Raw genomic sequence first — 20,639 nt, 5'->3', positions numbered from 1 at the left:
CTGAAATGCTTTTTTACTGGAGAAATGAGGACGCTGGGGAATCCTGGGAGTGCTATTTGTTAAGAAAATTCATTCTTCCTGAATGTGATATTAAAGATTTAGTGTGTTGGTTTTTCAAGGACCTATTCATAGAAATAATAACAATAGGTACGTCTGGATGTGGGTAGAGTCGTGCCTAAAGAGGAATCGTTTTAGATTTTGTTGTGGATTGAACTTTATTTTTAAACTAAGTTAGACATCTATATGTCGGTGATGGGAGAGGGGAAATGGTGACATTTACTTGGTTGCAATCTGTAATTTCACCACTAGAGGCCACAAAATCCTTTAAACTGAATCTTTCGAACAGCTTCTAGAAACCATATTAATTTTTTTTAATAAAGGGTGCAATTTGTTTATCAGAAATGGGTTTAGGTGTACCTGTTAAAGGTGTTTATCGTTTAATGCTTCATTCAAATGCAACTGTGTGTTCTTGGAGCCTGGACTTTTGACTTTTGGACCAGCTTCCATGATAACACTAAATATGGCACCATTTTGCTATCATGTTTCCCACTTCTATGCATCTTTGCTGAATCAGTGATGCTCTAGCTCTACATGTCTCTTCATCCACGCCTGCAAACCAAAAACAATGGTATGTGTACAACAATGGTGGATTACAGAGTTGTGTTTGACCTTAAGTAGGTGTTCAACTTCATCGTCAGTCCACGCAAATGCTTCCTTTGTAGCCCACTGTCTTCCTTGTATGTTTGTTTGCAATGAACAGGTCTTTGCATTTTCCTGCTACATATACTCCAGTGTTTGCAGTGGTTTTGTGTGTATGCACACATTTCTTGAAACACTTCCTTCTTTACAGAAAACTTCTAATCACTTCCGTCTCTGTGTGGATGTAGCCTTAATGTGCCAAAATGGACTTCATAACCCAAACCAAATTAAAATAATGACAATAATACTAATACTAAGAAAACTCAAACAATATATAGGTTTAACACGACTAGCTTGGTCATAGTTGCACTGAATACACACACATTCCATTAATGTGCTGCCCTGGTCTCCATACTGGCGTCACATCAGCACTGAGAACAACTATTTTCTATAATTTGGGAGAGTGTGTCCTCTAAATCCCTGTGATACAATAACCAGTCTTCCCCAAAGCTGACTCATACAGTAAAGTGCTGAACATCACACATAGTGGAATGTTCACAGTGGTTCATCACTGTAATGGGGCTTAAAACAGCTCCCTGGTCATAACGCTGTATGACTCACAAGCATAGAAAATGACAGACAGTGGGGGATGGAGGCAAACAAATGGCAGAAAAGCACGTGTCGAGAGTGCTCAAAGATTCTGAGCTTTATACATTTACTGTGAAACAGAGATGCGGGCGCCATAAATTAAACGCCTGCGAGCACACTTATTGGAAACTCCCGAGGGGTAAAATGGAATTACCAGAGATGATCTGTCTCTGCGCTCTGTGCATTGGCCCTTTAAAAGGTGAGGTAATAGGTTTTTTGGGAGGAGGGAGTGAGGGCAAGTGAGTGCATACATTTAGGAATGACATGGCATCCTTCAGGTATCGTGCGTTAAGATGCGTGCTGTAAAGGAGCGTGGCTGCTTGTGTTAAAGGTGAGCTTTGGTGACAACTAGAGGATACCTTAGAAAAATGAGGCTCTTAAAATTAGGGCCTGATTTGTCTTATTTTTTATATTTTCTTCTTGACCTCTCCATCAAGTCCAAACTATGCTGCTAATTGGCTTAAATTTCAGAAATAAATCAGTTGGTTAATATATGTGTGAGTGTGTGCGTATGTTGGTGGGGGTGTGTCACAAAGTAAGCATGATGTGCACACCTTAACTACTCTGACTAATACAGCCTTCCTAGCATCCCCAACATACACACACACTCACACACAAAAGCATGCATGTTGTAAAACATCTGTACACACCTCGCGTCTTGCACACTGAACACATATTTCCAATTTCAAGCACACACTCATACCCCGTAGTATTTTATGAGCCGACGGTGGGGTCTGAGCAGCCGCGAGTGCCTGCCTGAATGAGTCGGGTGAGGAAAGGTGGCGCTCAGAAAATATACGAAGATGAAGTCTCGCTCCGTGCCTGCCTCGGTTATTTGACCTCATAAAGATGTGGACAGTGGCGGGCCACGTGTACCATCAGCATAATTCTAACCAGGCTGGAAAAAATAAAGTGACCTGTGCGGCACATGGGAGGTTGTAACTCAGGGACAGACAGGCCTTTGGCTCCCTTTGCTCCTCACTGACCGAGCTTGCAACTCTGCGCTTGGCTTGGCTGCAAATACCTCACGGCTATGACCGAAATACTCAGTTCCCCCTCTTATCCCCCTTTGTTCGCTCTTCACTCGTTTTTTGCCTTTGCTCTCTTTCCAGCCTTCCCTTGTCAACTTTTCACTGCTGCTTTTATTCCAGTTTCTGGAGATTTGAGCCTTAGCATCGAGCTAATCGGATGGTTTCATCACATCAAACCAAACGCTGCAAAAATCTGTTAGCAAAGCCAAATTGGAGAATTTGACAATGTTATGACGTTAAATCAAAGTAGTTTTGCAATTACTTAAGCAATTACTGACACTTTGATGTCAAATATAACGGGAGAGTCAAACAGTGCATGCAGCAGCAGGCATATAGATGAGCTCAATGAAATTCAGCCCATTCCTCTGGGAACCTTGTGTGTCTTGCAGGGGTCCTGTCTCTACGCATAAATGATCTGGCCATGTCCCAGATAAGAAGCACAGATGAGACAACCTGATAGACAGGTTGACCAGCATGGGGGCATCAGTTCTACCCAAAGTCACTTCGGTCTCCAAGGAAGCTTCTGAGCTATTGTCAAGGTCAAAGGAAAAGACTCTGTTTTATTCATGGCCTGTGTGGCTGTCATGGAGATGAGTGGTCCTTGTACAGATGAGGCTCTGTTGAATTTCTACCTCTGTTCTTTCTCTGGTCACCCCCACCGCCCTCTCCCCCTCCTCTCTTTCCATCTCCGTTCAGGAAGAAGAAGTGTATCGGTAGCCGGCAAGGAGGCTAGCGGAGCTGATAAGCAGCTCTCTGTTCTCTGATGAGCTGACGGTGGAGGCAGCGTGGCAACGGGGGCAAAGGGACGGACTTCCCTACGGCATGCCTATCGCTAGCTCATGCGTCTTCCTGTTTGTATTTGTCCGTGCTGAGCACTTCATTGCTATCCATGCAAACAAGAGCACACTCACACACACACACACACACAGACAACATAAAGGTAGCAAAAACAACTTTGGGGTCCGGGGGACTTTCAATCAAGCTGTATGCACCTGCAGGGATTTGAAGTAAGGATGAGGACGTTAGGGATTTATCATATCCTTTTCGCCAGAAAATAGGAAAGAAAAAAAAAAAACTTGTGCTATCAGACTTCACACAGCCATATTCATGCATGTGCACACACACACACACACACACACACACAGGCACGCATAACAAAACAGCCCGTGAAGACAAAAGAATATGGAGAATGAAGGGTAGAAAACAGGGGAAATACTTGGATCCAAATCAAATGAATACATTAGCGAAAGGTGGCGTTAACCTGTGAAAGTGGTGGTTCAGTAAGACGCCTTAGATGTGCTTTCGTTTCATCCTTTGTTTATGACTCTGATGGGTCTTTTTTTTTTTTTTAAAGCACACTAACCAAAAATGTATTAGCATATAAAAAGGCTGTTCTGAAGCAAAAACTCAATAATTAGCAACAAACAAAATATTATAGCTCCGGAGACAAAAATCTGTCTGCCCACAGAGGATAGTGTGGCGTTGGCAAATTACCACCTAATGTGCACTGTGTATGATTCCTTTGTTTTGGCCCTTTGGTGAGATTTAAAAACATACCCAGTCATGGAACATTTTCACTGCTCATTAAAATGGAAATGTGGTTAAATTGCCCTACATGGGGAGGAAAGGTAATGACGAATGTTGACCTTTTTCTCCAGTTTCAGATACATTCATTTGAGTGGGAGGAGGAAGGAATGGCTGCTGGCCCTGTGCAAGGAACCAAAGTCTTCACACACCTGCAAGAGAGAGAGGGGAAGGGAAAGGAAAGAAAAAAGGAAAAGGAAAAAGGAAAACGACACAAATGCGCCCTATGAAAAGAACAGATTGGATCAACAGCTGGTGGAAGGGAGGGGTGGAGCGAAGGCAAACCTTTTCACCAGGTCCTTGAAATACAAGCTGCAGGAAGCTAGAACATTTTGGTGGACTTCAAACTCTTTGCCTTCAACAATAATTTTCAGGTCTGTAAACTCTTTCGTTCTGCGCTGCTGGTTCAACTCCTTCAACATCTCTGTAGAACAAGAAAAAGAAACAGACAATGCCACATTTGGGTTTAGAAAAATCGCTCTTTTCCAAACATACGTACACAAATATGAACTGACATCATGACAAGAAAGCAAAAGAGCAGATTTGCAGAACACAGCTTTGGCCAGTCTTACGAAAACAGAAGTGACAGAAGTGATTTGATCAAACATTTCAGCGAGAGAAATAAAAAAAAAAGTGTCCAGACAAAGGAAGCAGAAAAAGAATCACATATTAGGATGCTGGGTAGAAGAAATGTAATCCCTAACACACCTGGGCTCAAATCATGCTAGCAGAGAGCAGAACTAGGAAAGACACCAAAAAAAAATCTAAATCACTGTGAAAGCAGCACTAGAACTTTTAACGGACAAGATTAAAAAAAAAAAAAAAAAAGCATCTAAAAGAGAGATGAGGGCTGAAAACAGAGGCGCTGTCAATGCATTATTCATACTGGAATAAAAAAATCTTTGCGTAAGGGCTGACCTTCAAATATTATCCCCACCCCCCCCAAAATCCCACCACCACCCCATCCTTACACACTTTTTAAGAAAAAAAAATGAAAAGAAACCCATTCACAGATCCGCACACAATCTGATTTCCTTATCTGGAAATAAAAAATAAAATAAAATCAACTGGAAAAACAAGGACGACACATTCAAAGCGAACACGCTCAGAGCATTGTGCTGCTGAAGGCCACGAAACACAGCGAATTGTGGTGTAGTGGCACCGTGTTAAGCCCGGCCTTACTGTAGCGTTGGGTCGGAGGCGCTTGTTTGTCTGCATCTTAATGAGGCACCATGAGGGGATGCTGAGAGTGGAAATCAGCGGGGGACTGGAAACTTATTCTACAGCTTGGGGAGGGAGCTCCAACACCGACGCTCTGTTAGTCTCCCATCGAGAACGCCACGAAAAAGAGAGCACTAAGAGCTCCAAATAATAAACTACAGACACGGCGAAATGTGGAACATCCTGATTATAGAAGGAGACACCTTACATACAGTCGTCTAGGCAATGGGAGAACGTTTCACTGAGACTGCAGCTTGCGAGGCATAGTAAACACTTCCCTGGCACAAAAGCACCGTCTGCATGATATAAAGGCACACATTCCATGCTGGGGAAAGAGCCACAGTATGAGATATGGAATAATTTAGATAAGAAAAGGTGGCAAATCCTCCAGTAATCAGCACACGGGGTTTCTCTTCCAGGGGCTAATCTCCACATTAGCTTCAAAAGTGTAGCTCACACATGGAAATGAGATCTGAACAATTGCCACGGTGGTTCTCTTGTTGGTAATGTCATGTGGAACAAGAAAGGTGAGTATGTATTTATGAAGAAACGTGCACCATTAACATCTGTCTGGGGCTGAAATGTAGGAAAGCGATCAGACTGATCGATGGGGTGAAATCCGAGCTGAAATAAAAGGGTTTTCATCCTGACAGAGGTCTGAGCTCACGCCAGACTTAAAGCTGGGATTTAATTAACCTGGAATGACACTCATCCTTCCATTTGGCTGCAATATCTACTCATTTAGCTCCCTCTATTGTCCTCTGACACCAGGAGCCCAGCTCTGAATTAATGCTGCTGTTCAAATTCTACATCATAAAGACGCATGACAAATAAGGTGCTTTTCAAAAAAAGCGTGCTTCGCTGAAAGCTAACGGGAGGGGGGGCATCCTTAAGAGTTATCACATCAAGGAATGATTGTCCAACATGAAAATGACCTGGTTATTAAACACGCTGAATCCTAAATGAGGCAAGAAATAATAAAAGATGCAGTTTTTTTTGGCAGTATGTCTGCTGTGATCCAGCTTCATTCACAGCTGCACGGTTCAAAAGCCGTGCACATTCACACACAAACAAAAGCCGCCATTTGTCTTGTCTTTTGTCTATCTCTCTCTCCACTCTCCACTCTGCATTTGCCACTGTCAGTTGGCTATCTGATTACTGTGTGGCCATGGACAGTGAATAGTGAATATGCAGTAGTTTGGAGCTTGAATTAGTGAATTTCCAGCAACGGCTATGGCTCTCACCTCCAATCAGCCACACCTCTTACAGTCCATTTGCCCCAAGAATAGAGAAAGTGAGATGGGGGAGACAGAGAAAACTCCACATGTCAGCGGACAATGGTTGCCTCCCTCTGAGCCATGCAGGCACACCTGAATGCATGATGGAAAAGCTAATTATGGCTTCTTTGGGGTGGATCGGTGAGCGCTCTGGAACAACTCATCACCAGCAGTTACCATGAAACTGCACATGGCGTCCCTATTCTCGGGAAAGGCGCGGAGCGTGGTGAGGCAGTCATGCTCAATGGAACCACGGCAGCTTTGAAACACCAAACATCTTAATACTTCCAAAAAGAAACAAACAAAATTGAGGGCGGTGAAGCTTTGCAGGAAAGGGTCAAGAAAAATGCATGAAACAGTGGTGCACAAGCACCCTGACTGGGGGTGTGTAGGGTTACAGTAGGATTCTTGGGTTCATCGTGCAACTGAGCACGGACAGCGTGTTCTTACAGTAAAACCACCATCCTGCGCCACTTTTTTATGATTGGTTGACGCGCCACATGGGGGGCATGAATACTTTGCCAACTCTGCTGCTTAGCCTAGTAACTCTGCCGTCAAATATCTATTTGCACTGTGGCCAATTAGACCCTCAGGCGTGATTTCCAGTAACCTATCACCATGCAATGCGTCTCCCAGTTTAACGGTGCTGGAAGTCACTCAGGATGCTGCTGATTGGCTGCTGGTTCAGGGCATCTTAGCAAGTCATTGGTTGCTGAACTCGGAGCCATTTTAGGGGGATACATGTATATTACGTGTGCATCAGCAGACCCACCATTTTGTGGCGGGGCTGCATCCAAAACCTTAACACTGCGTTGTACGTCATTGTGTTTTCTGGTTTTTTTTTTCTCCAAGGGGAACAAGAACTTGCAAACTAACTTCAGCTGCCGTACCTTACCTGCATTTTTGTGCAAATTTTACTATATATTGTATGTTTTAAAAATGTTAAACAGAAAGCCATAAAGTAAACAATGGATTAAGCTTTCTTTGTTATTTTGTGTGTTGCCATTTTATTATTTAAATTTATTTACTTTTTAATTTTTATATTTTTAATTAATCATCAAATAATTCAAATTTAAAAAACATTTTTAACAAATGTAAAGTTTTAAATGAAATGTATAGAATTTCTTGTCTTTTGTCCATCAACAGAAACAAGTCAATGAACATATTAATGCCCATGAATCCAACTCAGAGGAAAATGATGTGTTCATTCTGACCTTTATTCCTCTTTTAAACTTTAAACAATCAATTCTAACCAGCACTTGCGGCTTAATTATCCAGAACAAACCATTTAAGTTGATCAATAAGTTCAGTACAACTCTGCTGTCAGGTTTGTCTTTACCTTGGAAAAAGGAAAACATTTACATTTAAACCACTGTAATTAATGTATGTATATATATATATATATATATATATATATATATATATATATATATATATATATAAAAAGAAAAAATATTTTTAAAAGATGGATGTTTGTGTTTTAGTTTTATAGTCACTATGTTAATCAAATTTAATACTTTAATGTTCAAGTCATACACAAAAATTTTTAATTTTGTCACAAAATATTTATTGTAATCAAACTCATTTGAAAAAGGTTCAATGAATTTATTTACATTTAGAATAAAAATTCTAATGTGAATGTTATTTACGTGCACAAAAATGAAGCAATAATAATAATAATAATAATAATAATAATAATAATAACAATAATAATAACAACAACTATATTCTGTAGACTACTATCCGTCCACAAAATAAAATATACCATGAAAAAATCATCATTATGGGCATTTTTAACTAAATTTGAAAGGTGAAATTGAAGGACAGCAGAAAAAAAGCTCAAAAAAACAAAAAGAATCAGGATGGATGTAGATGGTGGACTCAGGGAGTCGGATCATAATGGGCTTCCTCATGGAAAAGCTTTTCATATGAGGGATGTTTGAAAATGTCTGTTTCAAAGAAGCAGGCCAAGAGCACAATTCATTATAATACACACTAAAGAGCTTCCCTTCCAAAATGTGTTTCCAAGGCTTCAGAAGATAATTTTTTCTTAAAAGATTTAGCAAAATCTCCAAAAAGCTAAATAAGAGCATTTTAAAGAGGATTAAACAACCTGAAATGAGTTGGTAATGAACTTCCAGACCAGAGTGCACAAGTAACATTTTCCCAGCATTATAAAGCTTTCGTTTCTTGGTTGATTTAGATAAACTTCAAAGTTATATACAGTATATTATATATGTATAATATACTGTGTATATATATATATATATATATATATATATATATATATATAAATAAATCTTTTTTTACATCTATTTTTTTTTTTTAGCTTAATTACATATTTTAAACAGCAAAATTATTAGGGCAATAATAATTTCTCGATCTATGTATTTGTGCGCCCAAAAAGTTGATCCAAATTAAGAAAATAAATTAAAAATTTAGGTTGAAAATTGAAGTTTGTTTCTACTTTAAATCACTGGGAAAAGAAATAGTTATATCAATATCTGCAATGCCTTTTAATACTAATAAAGCTGCAATAAAAAAGTTAGTTTAGCTAATGTTTGAGTAAATAAAAGGTAAATCCTGACAAAAAAAATGTTAAAAAAATTCAAACAAATTAAATCTTTTAATTTTTTTAAGGAAAAATATTGAAATGTCCTATAATCAAATGGATTTAAAGCAAACACAAAGAGGGAAAAAAAAATGTTAAAAATTAAATGTCAATTGTATAATTTAGTATAGAGATGTTATTTATCACCTCTTCCCAATAATATGTCTTGCATATTCATGAAAGATGGTGGTAGATTTTTAAATGAACCACTTCAGTGGACATTACTAAGCCATCCAATGCACTTCCACTCACTGAAGAATAATCAAATACATTAAATATCTGAACATAAATGAATACATTGTCCATGTTTGTATTTGTGATAAATAGGAAAGTAAAGCTCTGTTTTTGATAGAATATTTATCCTATAATTATGAAAATATATTATTTTATAAATATTTTATAAACTACATTAAAATTAATACAAAGTAAAACATCATTAATTAGCAAAAAAGTATCATTGAATATTTCTGTAGAGGTAAAAACAGAAATGCCATGAAACCCCATGTGCAGTTTGATGGCATTTTTTATATCAATACATGCATAAAACGCTTAAAAACACCTGAATTTTGGGAATGTGAATAAAAACTAAATGGATTTCTTAATTCATTGAAAACTCAAAAAGGTTTATATTTAATTCAAAGTAAAACATGAAAAAAAAAAATTAAATGAGTTTGTCCTTGATAACAAGAATGGGGGGAAAAAAAGCTCAAAGAAAAGACTAAAACCAAAAAAAACTAGCATTAAAAAAGGCTTTTTTTCCACAACCAGCAATGTTAGTGCTGTTGCAAAATTCACTCTAAGAAGAACTTTCATTCTAAAATCTTGTTATAATTTGCCATTTCCCAAGTTTAAACCAAAAAAAAAAAAAGGGGGTAACTGCTGCTCAAACCAACATCCCCACATATACCACCTCGAAAGACTTGGTGGCTAAATGTCAGGCTTTAACAGGTGCAAAATGTCATCATCGCTATCAGGCCACTCGTGGAGATACCATCTGCTGGAACAAACAGTGCTTTCACGTGGATAAAAGCCATCAGATCTCATGTACACAACCCAATCCATCACGGGCCTCTTTCAAAAGTGTAATTACACTAAACAGTCTCTAACACATACCTCTAACAATCACCGCCACATTCATTTCTGAAGATGTCTCAATAGTCTGTGCCTACTCCCCGCAAAACAGCTCATGCAAGGCATCAGAAATCCTCAAGACCCCTTGAGTTTCTAGTTGTCCTGATTTCGGTCTGTAAGGGAGCAGTGCTACCACGTAGCCTTAGAGAATAGTCCATGATGAGGACGCTTCAGTTTTTTCCCCCCTTTGCTTAAATCTTCTGAGCTGCTCTGCTGGAGCCTGAGCACTGCTGTCAAGCAGCCTGGACTGAGCAGTGGGGAACAGAGAAAAAGAACTTGTGCCCCCTCAAAGACGCCGCCTTGCCCTTTGTTTCCCTCTACAATAGAGATGGAAACAGACCTGGAGTAGCAAGAGGGGGAAAAAAAAAGCTGAGCTGCTCTATCCAGCACTGTACATTCAAACCTCTATGAATGCCTTCTTGTTCAAGGGTCAGGCGTGTCACATACACAGGCAAACAGGCACCGGTACAACTAAGTTGAGGCGAATACAAGTGCAAGCTTAGAAGAAACAAATAAATAAAAAGGAGCCCTGTGAGCATCTTCTGGCCTGCTGCAGCAGCATGACAGGATGTCAGGCAATGTGCTCTTGTTCTTTATGTTTGTGTGCACAGAGGGGATGAGAAAATCTCTGGTCCCAGCTGGTGAAGTGGCTTCCTCATTAGGCAGGTAGAGGCTACGATATATGACAAGCGGTCATAGTCAACTTTTAACAAGAGGATACTCCTGTGGATAGCAAACAAGAGCACCGCCATGGCCCTTCCATTCCTCCAGGCGCTGCAGTGTGTCTACTCCAAGTCTGGGAGGAAGGAAATACTGCAGATTCTTTATAAGTATATGAAAAAAGTTTTCGGCAAGAAAGTAGAACTATGTGCCGCATGCACATAACGGGTTACCAGTCAGATCCGTTACGGTTCGCAGGAGGTGAAGACTCACAGTTTTGAATCTATAGCTGAAGAAAAAAAAAAAAAAGAAAAAGGAATATCCTCCCCGGCTGATGCAGTTATTGTAGCTGGAAGAGGGGACTTCTCACAACACTGCTCATGAAATGAATGCAATTTAAGAGGTTTCTTTTGAGGTGGAGGAACTGCAGAAGATGCTCTGCATTGACCCGGCTCTTGCAGTTAGAAGGTAATGTGCACATGTTGCGTGGAAAAGAAAAAACATATCAGATCAAACAAAATATAATCTCCCAAAGCAGATGAAGGATCTGCACCAGGGAGACGTTTAAGTGATGGACCTGACAACCGGGACACCGTATAGCAGGTTAGATTAAATATGTCCATTCACAGATTAATTAGAAAATGAAAGCTTTATTACTTTGTTGGCCATTTCATCCTGATGAGCGATAAAAAGCAAGAACAAAGGAGGAAAGCAACACATTGCTTTTCCTCTGTGTAGGTTATGCAAAAGGGAGCCGAAACTAAACAGTAAGAAATGCATCATCATTATTGTTTTAAAGGGCACGTTCACATCAGCCTTTTGGATTCGAATACGAGTCCGTTTGCTTGGAAAGTCTGCTTCGTTTTCGATAGCTGTGATGAAATGAATTCTGATTCGGACCAAAGAGGCGGACTCGGACCAAAAAACAGAAAGCGGGCTACAAAAAAAAGTCAATTCCTGCATTTGGTCAAGTGTTGCATTGTGGGTAGCGATCGTGTTAAGAGTCTTCTGCTTCGTCTGTTGTTCAGACTGCGTCCATCTTGCAGCGTATTTCTGCAGTATACTTGCATAAGAAAATTAAAAAAAAAACCCAAACAGCGATAGTCTACGACATTATGCAGGTCTTGTCCTCTCTTTGCTAAACACCAGTGCAGCGCCACCTTTGGTGGGAATGGGGATATATTGTTGTAAAGGTTTGGCTCTTCGAGCAAAGTGCACGATAAACGAGACCTCTGTCTGCATGGATACACCCCCCTACAACGGAGCCAAGTCCCCAATCAGACCCAGTCCAGCAGACTAACAGGATGTGAATGCACCCTAAGAGTGCTTACATGCACGTGATGCTTTCAGTCTCTTCAACGTTTCATGAATGTAAACACAATATGCATTGTCTTTACTGATCAAATATAATTTTTTCTATGATTAGGGGTTTATGTAAGTATTCATGTTCCTGATAGAAACCCTGCTTTATGTTTTGTTTGCTTGTAAGTAAACTATTGGCAACAAACTTCATCGTGATAGAATGGTAGTCTGAAACATCTTGTTTTATGAAGTGGAGACTGGTTTGTTTCTGTCATTCTGCTTGAATAATTCAAAATGTTTTCTAAAGTCCATTGTTCTGTCTGGATTTCATGCGTTTTTGTCGTTTTGTTTTTGAGTGAACATCTTGCAAACGTTTCAGCTCGTCATCTCGCCGTCTTTGAAAGGGCTCAAATAAATTCATCCAAAATGCATCAAAACATACTGACTGTGTGGAAAGTAACAATAAAAGTGCATTCTATAGAAGATAAGGAAACACCATGCACCCTAAACCCACTGGTTTCCCTTATCGTTGTCGGGGAGGTGCCCCACTCCCCCCAGCCACAACCCCCACCCTCCTAAGAAGGTCAAGTTTTATCTATATTGTGAGGTCAAACCTCCTCCACCCCTATATGTATTGAAATCCGTCTCTTTTAGTGTAAAGTCAATGTGACAAAACCAGGAAAAGCTGAATAAATATGGCCGATTGTTGCTGAACATCAGCGCTGGAGACATTTCTGTGCATCTACAACTCAGATGCTGGATGAGTTGAACTGCTAAGGGCTTGTCTTTAAAGAAAATGGGGTTCAGAAGGAATTATGTGACCCCTTTCTTTTGATTGAGGTGCGGGTTTGAGAGTACACGAGTGTGTCTGTGTGGGTAATAGAGAGGGATTTTTGATGGTGATCGTATTTAGTTGCTGTGAAAGAGAGAGCAACAGGAATAACCCAACCTTTTGTACGTGACCTTCGCTGAAAATCATTCCAAAGTGGACAAACAAATCAAAGCCCGGCGCTTAGCGACGCTTTAAAAAAAAAAAAAAAATGTCTTGACAACAATCAGAGAAGTCTTGGTTCCAGCTTGTCTGACTATGAGGTTGGGAAAAAAAGATCTTAAAGGGTGTAACAGATAAAGCTGTGTCTTTCAGCTAGAATTAAAGGAACAGGTGTAATTACTTGGACATGCATCACCCAGCCACACAATCAAGGCGTCACTTATATTTATGCTAATGGAAGCTACATATATACAATGCGAGTGGCTCTTTCTGAATCACATTTACCTTTTTAAAACCACTTTCATCGAACTAGGTTGAAATACTGCCGTCAGTATGGTGCCAAGCTGTTACAGAGACAGCTCTGGCAAACTGAATTAATTCCCCCTCTTTGTGCAATCACCATTAATAAACTGACTAAATGAAAACCTCGATTCCTTTTAAAGATTAACCCCTTGAAAAGCTCTGCTTGGCAGCTATGTCATCTGCACACAAACCCCAGGTAACACTTAACTACCATTTTATTCCTTTTACAATCTCCTACATGCTGGCTAAACTGATTGCAGTTGCATGCAAAAAAAAAAAAAAAAAAAGCGGAAGAAAAATGAGCTGAAACTCATTTTCTTCTGCGCTGCATGCGCCTGACATCAACACCCACTCTTGCGTTTTGCTCAAGACGACATAATGCGCGGCGAACCAGTGTGCACGGTGATGCAAGCTAACTTCTGCGCCTACAAATGGCAAGTCAAGTCGAGTTAAACTGAAGGATAACTGCGGCTATGCGGCTGTACTTTTAATCATAAACTGAACGATGAACAACTGCTGACAAAGTTCTCATGCTGTGTGTCACACGTGTCACATCTCGGTATTCTGCGCTTCAGAGGACAAAATCCCACATTTCTTTGACATATTTACCCGCTCGCTGCTGTGACTCATGCAGTCTTTAACTGCACAGTCTGATGAATCCGACAGCACCTCGAAGGCGGCTTAATGGGTTAGGTTGATGCGGTCGCAGATTTATTCAGAAGGCCTAAAGTGGGGCAACAAGATAGACTAACGAGACGTAATGAACCTGAATTAGCTAATAATTATGAAGTAATTACATAAATAAACCCTTTTAGATGATGCATGGAGCTTTTTTGGCTTTTTGTCTGGGATTAGATGGATGTGTAGTTTGGATGATTTATAATACGAAGCATTGACACCCAGACACACACCAGACAGTTTAATATAAACAAAATCCAAAGGAGTGTCACTATAAGCAAACAGTTGCAAGCTGAATGTTTTCCGTGTAAACAATCAGTCTTTCTGTCAAAACTAAATTGCTCCTGAATATGTAAATATATATATTTTGGGGGTGGGTGGGTGACGGCTGTATTTACATTTATATAGAAGCAGCAGACAAGCTGCTTTACAGCCTGACTGGACAATTTATTTTCCTCCATCACTCTGAGAATTGCACAAATTATGCACCGGAATGAGGAAACATGGCTCAATAAATATGTAGGATTTTCCCCAAAACTGAGACTGGACGGATGGATTTTGATAAATGAGTCGATAATTCTAATTAATCATATCTTTAAAAGTGACAATCATAACTTGTGGTGTTTTTTTACATTCTTACTGGTCTGGCGGTCTTTATGTTAGGTGGACAAAAACAAAATGCTTTCAGGCCAAACTTCAGCCTCAGATTTATGCCTGGCTTTATTTGCCATAACCCCAAAGAGGCAGAATGCTGGCATGGATTTTGTTTACTTATTCCTGATGCACGTAAAATTACAACAGTGCACCGTAATCTACTATGTCACAATGTAGCAAACATTCAGCTTAAACATTATGGAGGACATCATTGTCCAACTCAACTCAGGCTTGAGTAATCCATCCTGCCTGCAGCAGATGACATTGTTTTTGTGCAAAACACACAAGCGTTAATGCAGAAACACATGTGTGGCCGTGCACATGCAGACAATATGCAAATGCAACACCACACAAGCACATGCGAGTTTAGGCAAAACAATGTCACGAGAGTATAATCCTCAAAACGACGCTGTGCTTACAAGGACTTGCTGGCTGGAGTAGATAACGTACTGTATGCTTGAAGGGGATTTGATTCTAACTGAGTGGGTAAGTAGCACTTCTCCATCTTCACTTTTAATTATTGTTAAGTTAGTATCACATAAATTGCTTGAAGGGACAGAGCTCTGTCATATAAATATTAAGAAGCTAGGTGGTAAAACAATGCTAACAGAGGGAGAGAACTCATCCGGACATCATGGATCTGTGCAAACTGGGCGTCATTTGTGCCTCACCTTGAGAGGGTTGACTAAGCATCCCAAGTTCTCCTGGAAACATCCAGCTGAGCATCCCTTTAATCGCAAGACTGGCCCAGTTTACATCGACGCAGGGTTTTTTTTGCGAACCAGTTTAACTGGATCGCTTCTGTTCCACAAACCTAAGCCACAGTATCGAGATGGATACAAATATAAAATTTGTCTTCGGGCTCTTACTCAAGTAGCCTGTCGGCTGGCGTTTCATCATCCGCAGTCTGAGTTTTTTAACCTGACTGGGACTTTCTCTCCTCAGGCACTGGGAGAAAAAAATACTAAAAAATTCATGCTGTGAAACTCTTTGTGCTTAACTCGAGCAGTAGGAGCTCAAAAGTAGTTTAAGTTTCCAGAACAGTTCTGCAGCTTCTAGCTCGACACGAACCTTTGCATACTTGTTATATAGATACGCATGAGAGATTCTCTGTGCATGCAAAAAAAAAAAAAAAAGCCAGATTTATATTTGCATAAAAAATTTGTATAAGGGTTTATAAAAAAAAAAAAAAAGAAAAAAAGCCTTTATAAAAAAAAAAATGTTTTATACAAATGCTTTTCTGTCTTCTGTCGGAGTACAGAGAAATGATCAGTGATGGACATGAACAGTGAATTTGTGAGGCGGAGCGGAAACAACCGCCTCATCTTGAACACTAACAAAACAAAAGAGATCATTGTGGATTTCTGGAGAAACGGGAGCAAACAACACATCCTGGTGTAACAGGTGGAGGTGGTGGACGGATGCAAGGATCTTGGAGTTCAGTTTGACGACAGACTAAAGCAGAGAAGCATCTGCGAGGAGAGACAGCAGGCTCCACTTCTCCATTCAATGTCTGCACCAGGATGTTGCATCTCTCCTACAAGTTTGCTGTGGAAAGTGGAATCGTCCGAACCTGAGAACTAAATAAACTCAACAAGCTAAAGGTAAAGGAAGGTTCTGTGCTGGGACCATGGTGGAGGTGATGGATGCTGCACAAGCTGCTGAACATGTTTAGCATCAGTTGACATCCTTAGATAACACGCTAGCTTATAGCTGATATGATCAGCCTTGATTTGAGAGAGTTTTTTACCCAACCGAGAGAGGTGGTTTGAACTTTTTAACCTGATCATGTGGGAAAAGTTACCAAGTGTATGCTCCTTCCAATAGTTTCTGTAATGTAGCGAAACAAAACTGGACAGTGGTGTTTGTTTTTTATTTATTTTGCAGCTTCATAAAATGAAGCATCAGCAAAGCAAAAGTTGTCTGCAGTGTGAATTCTGGTTCCATCTTGCTCACTTTGCTCCAAGAGAAAATATTATGCTTCTGCGTAGAAGTAGTAAACATCAAGCACGTCAAAAGCACATAAAGCAGAAATGTAGAAAATAAACTACATTAAAAATATGCTTTTGCAATGATTTAAATAACTGTTTTAATTCAATTTCAAATAACCAGCAGAAAAACTTGCAGCTTAAAGATTTTATTCCATCTCTAATACCAACATTTCAAGAATGAGTTTAGATGTTTGTATCTTTTCAGGTTTAGATTTATTTAGAAGGTGATAATCCCACCGTATAGCAGAGTCAAGCTGTCCAGAGGCCAGATGGATAAGATACATGTAACTGTGCAGAAAATTAGTTCATTTCATGTTTTATAGATGGATTTTATGTTTATTTTTTAAAAGAAAAGCTGAAGGAAGTGGAAATGTTTATGCTGTAATACGTCATACAACTACTGTCATCTTCAAGAATATTAATTTTTCTACAGTTAAATTCTTGATGTCAAACCATTTTTTCCTGTTAGTAGTTCAGCAAAGCAAGATATCAAATAGACAATTAAGACTATTCTTTTTTTTCAATTAAATAAAAGACAAGGCTACCATGACCTGCTTGCTCATGCTTACCAGTGACTACAAAGTTTAATTTTCTAGTTCCTTCAGCCACAAACTGAAGTGAAAGTGCAATGTTTCAGAAATGCAATATGCATGTATATGTATTGCGGTGCATAAATTAGGACTAGAGGGGACAGGGCATTCCCCGTAGTCGGTCCTAGACTCTGGAACGCTCTGCCCTCCATGTCCAAACTGCTCCCACAGTGGACTTATCATAACTCTCGCCTAAAGGCCCACTTTTATTTATTTAGTCATTTATTTTTGGCTTTGAACAGTGTGTGAGTTGTGTGGTCCTCTGCATCTTTTATTTGTTTTTTTTTTCTTTTAGTTATTTTATTGGGTATTTATCTATTTATTATTATTTTATTTTATTTTATTTTGACTCTGTGCAGCACTTTGGAGACATTCTGTTTTTAAAAGTGTGCTTTATAAATAAAGTAGATTGGATTAGACGTCTACTTTCAAACCAGAGTGGCGGGTTCATTGAAACAGCAGTAGGCAAAAGAGAATTGAGAAGAGGTAATTGAGAAGTTAAAATAGATTTTCCCTATTGGTAAAGCAGAAATTGTAACTTTTTGCATACTTTTCTGTATGACAAATTTATAGAAGCCCAAGCTTCTGTTGCACCACATTTACCTCTACACATTCAATCCAGCAAATCTATTTTAGTTTGATCTTTCAGTGCATCATATGTTAATGCTGCACCTCAAACTCACCACAAAAAAACACTTTTACTGTTCATTTCTTTCAATTATAGACATTAAAAAACAGAGAATCTAAGTGTAGAATAATAGATTTAATAATAGACAATAGATTTTAAACTCAGACTTGCTAGCAGAAATGCAGCTAGGCTCAACTGATCAGAGGTTTCTAAGTGTGACGAAAGCCTAAAAAAACAAATATCTGCAACAAGCTGGGGAAGACTAATGTATCTGCACCAGAAAATTCCTGCCAAGGTTCTTCTTAAAGATGAAAAATAGAAGCCATTAGAGGAAATACAAAGATATACAAATGCCAGTTCAAACCCCAATAAAACAAAGTGCAAACTCTGCTTAAGTACTAATCAAAGTTTAAAGTTACGTCCCTCTCTGCTGCTCTGTCAGCAGCTTGAACAAACAACCTCAGCTGTGTTGAGCCGTCTCCAGCATTCACAGTCGGGCATGCACTGGTGGCCAACTGTATGTGTGAGGGAATGCAAGTATGCTGCCTGGCTTGCCTTCCACCTTGCTCGTGTTTACGACGTGGGTTTGTGTGCATTCCTCACAAGCTTTGCACACGGCCGATACTTGCCTCCGGGTTGACTCTAAACAGCAGGACGACGACGCAAAACGCACCGAGAAACAAATTAAAACAGCAACAAAAATCCCATGTCGCCGGCGCAGCGTAAGATAAATGTCATATCTGCCCCTGAAGACAGAGGATATGTGTTTACTGGGTAACTTTGTGAAAGTCACCTCAGCCCAAGCAGAAAGGTTAGTGGCGAGGTTAGGCTGTATGTGGGAGTCTTCTCGGCAGACTGCACACCTGGGATGAGCTTCCACATCTCACCGAGTGGAATCACACAAGTAATCTTTGCATTTCATCGCATTTCTTGCTCCTCGCTTCTTTCTTTCTTTTTTCTCTGTGTTTCCGTTTCCACCTCCCTCCTTTCGCAGTCTCCCCCCAGGGACAGAAAACAATCTGTTAGGTGACTGGAAGGCCACACAAATTCTGATAGTGGCCCAGCATGCCCCGGTGCCTATGTACCGCTGGTGTGTCCTTGTAAAGTTTTAATCTAAGTCTAAATCTATAATGCAATACTTTTTAATCCTGCACACCAGAGAGTGGTATTGCAGAGGAAAACAGTGGCTAGTGTCTGCGGGTTGGGAAGAGGGAGCGGTGACTTGAATGGAGCGGAATAATGATAATAATCAACACCATAATTCAAAGCTGCAGCCTCAAGCAAATAAAAAAACAACCAAAAAAAAACAAAAAAAACCCACACTTTCTGCAAACTTAATAGGGCAATGCCATATTACTGTTTGGGCAACTTATCGTTACTGCTGAGGAACACTATCAAGCTTAGGGACAGCGCTACTAGCCTACAAAGATCACTTGATTGCAATGCAGGCCATTATCATTAGTCTAAGTCAGAGGAGAATTATTTCTCTTCACATGCTAAGCTTGTTGCTAACTCTGTGGAATAATAAGTTGGAGAGGGCAGCGATTTCTTGCTAATGTCTAGTCCTGTCATTAGTATTTATTAGATGCCCTGCATGCATTATCAAACCCACTTAAAAGTTTCTGAGTAAGGAGAAAGTTTGGCTATCCACTCAGATAAGTGAGCATTAGCACGCTGATGCTGCTGCTTTTTTTTTTTTTTTGCTGAGGTGTTGCCGTGCACCTGCTGCTGTTTTACAAACAGAGTTGTCTGCCTGTCGCAAGTGCAGCTTCCCATTAGGTAGAAGCATTCACTATTGAGCAGTTTGCATGTCCTGTTTGCGCGCTGCTTGGTTGATAACGCTCTGAAGCCTGTTTTAAGCCTGATGAGGGCAAATGCAGTTCGACATTTAACTTGTAGCGGTCTCTTCTATTATATCAGGTCACCTCTCATTCGATGAGTGACTTTACTTACAAATAAATCTTACATTTAACTTTATTTTTGTTACATTTTCAGTCAGATAAGCACAGCACAAGATTCAGAGCACGCCTGAAACAGCTTTTAATTTTTCCCTCACAGTTTAAAACAGTATCACATTTTTTTTCATGAGCCGTCTCAGCTTCCTCCCACAGTCATGCATGTTGGGTTAATTGGTGATTAAACTCTCTGTAGGTGTGATTGTAAAGTATAAATGGTTGCCTATCTTTTAGTTTTAACCAGTGATTATCCGCTAAACGGTCCAACTTTTCCCCGCTGTCAGTCAGGATGAGATTAGATTGGCCCGCCACTGCCTTTTAAAGCTGAGCGCCAGCGTCTCAGGACTTCACGTTTCACTTGTAGCCACCTCAACGCAACCAAGAAGCTGACTGTTTAGCTTAGCAAAAAGGAGGAATAAATGCACGCGCCTGTCAACATCATGATGCTGAGGTGAAGTAACTGAACGCAGTGAAACTCTTCTGGTCATACAGCTTCATTCACCGTGATCAATATAAATAAAACAAACCTAATCAAGTTTTTCTCAACCCCTATTAAAGAAGAAAAGAGAACTTCAGGATTTGACATGGGATGCGCACGTCTGTGCCACAAGAACAATGTGTGTTGCTGTTTCTTGTAAAATACACAGAAAACTTCAGTCCTTCCTCACATTACACAAACAATTGTACATACATGCGTACATACATGTACATACATACATAATACTAGAACTACAGGATAGATGTG

At 39.9% G+C, this 20,639-nt stretch overlaps 1 protein-coding gene across 1 annotated transcript in view; it reads right to left on the bottom strand.

Annotated features, from left to right (window-relative positions):
• The window catches only part of klhl29 (kelch like family member 29), a 247,787-nt gene that overhangs the window by 89,913 nt on the left and 137,235 nt on the right, over positions 1-20,639 (bottom strand). The window contains exon 6 of the mRNA XM_079255749.1: positions 4,188-4,326. Within this exon, the coding sequence (XP_079111875.1) occupies positions 4,188-4,326 (139 nt within the window). The remainder of the gene's footprint in view (positions 1-4,187; positions 4,327-20,639) is intronic.

Source organism: Telmatherina bonti (assembly GCF_933228915.1).
Source record: "Telmatherina bonti genome assembly, chromosome: 16".
In the NCBI taxonomy this organism is placed as follows: domain Eukaryota; kingdom Metazoa; phylum Chordata; class Actinopteri; order Atheriniformes; family Telmatherinidae; genus Telmatherina; species Telmatherina bonti.
This window is presented reverse-complemented; position numbering and strand designations above follow the sequence as displayed.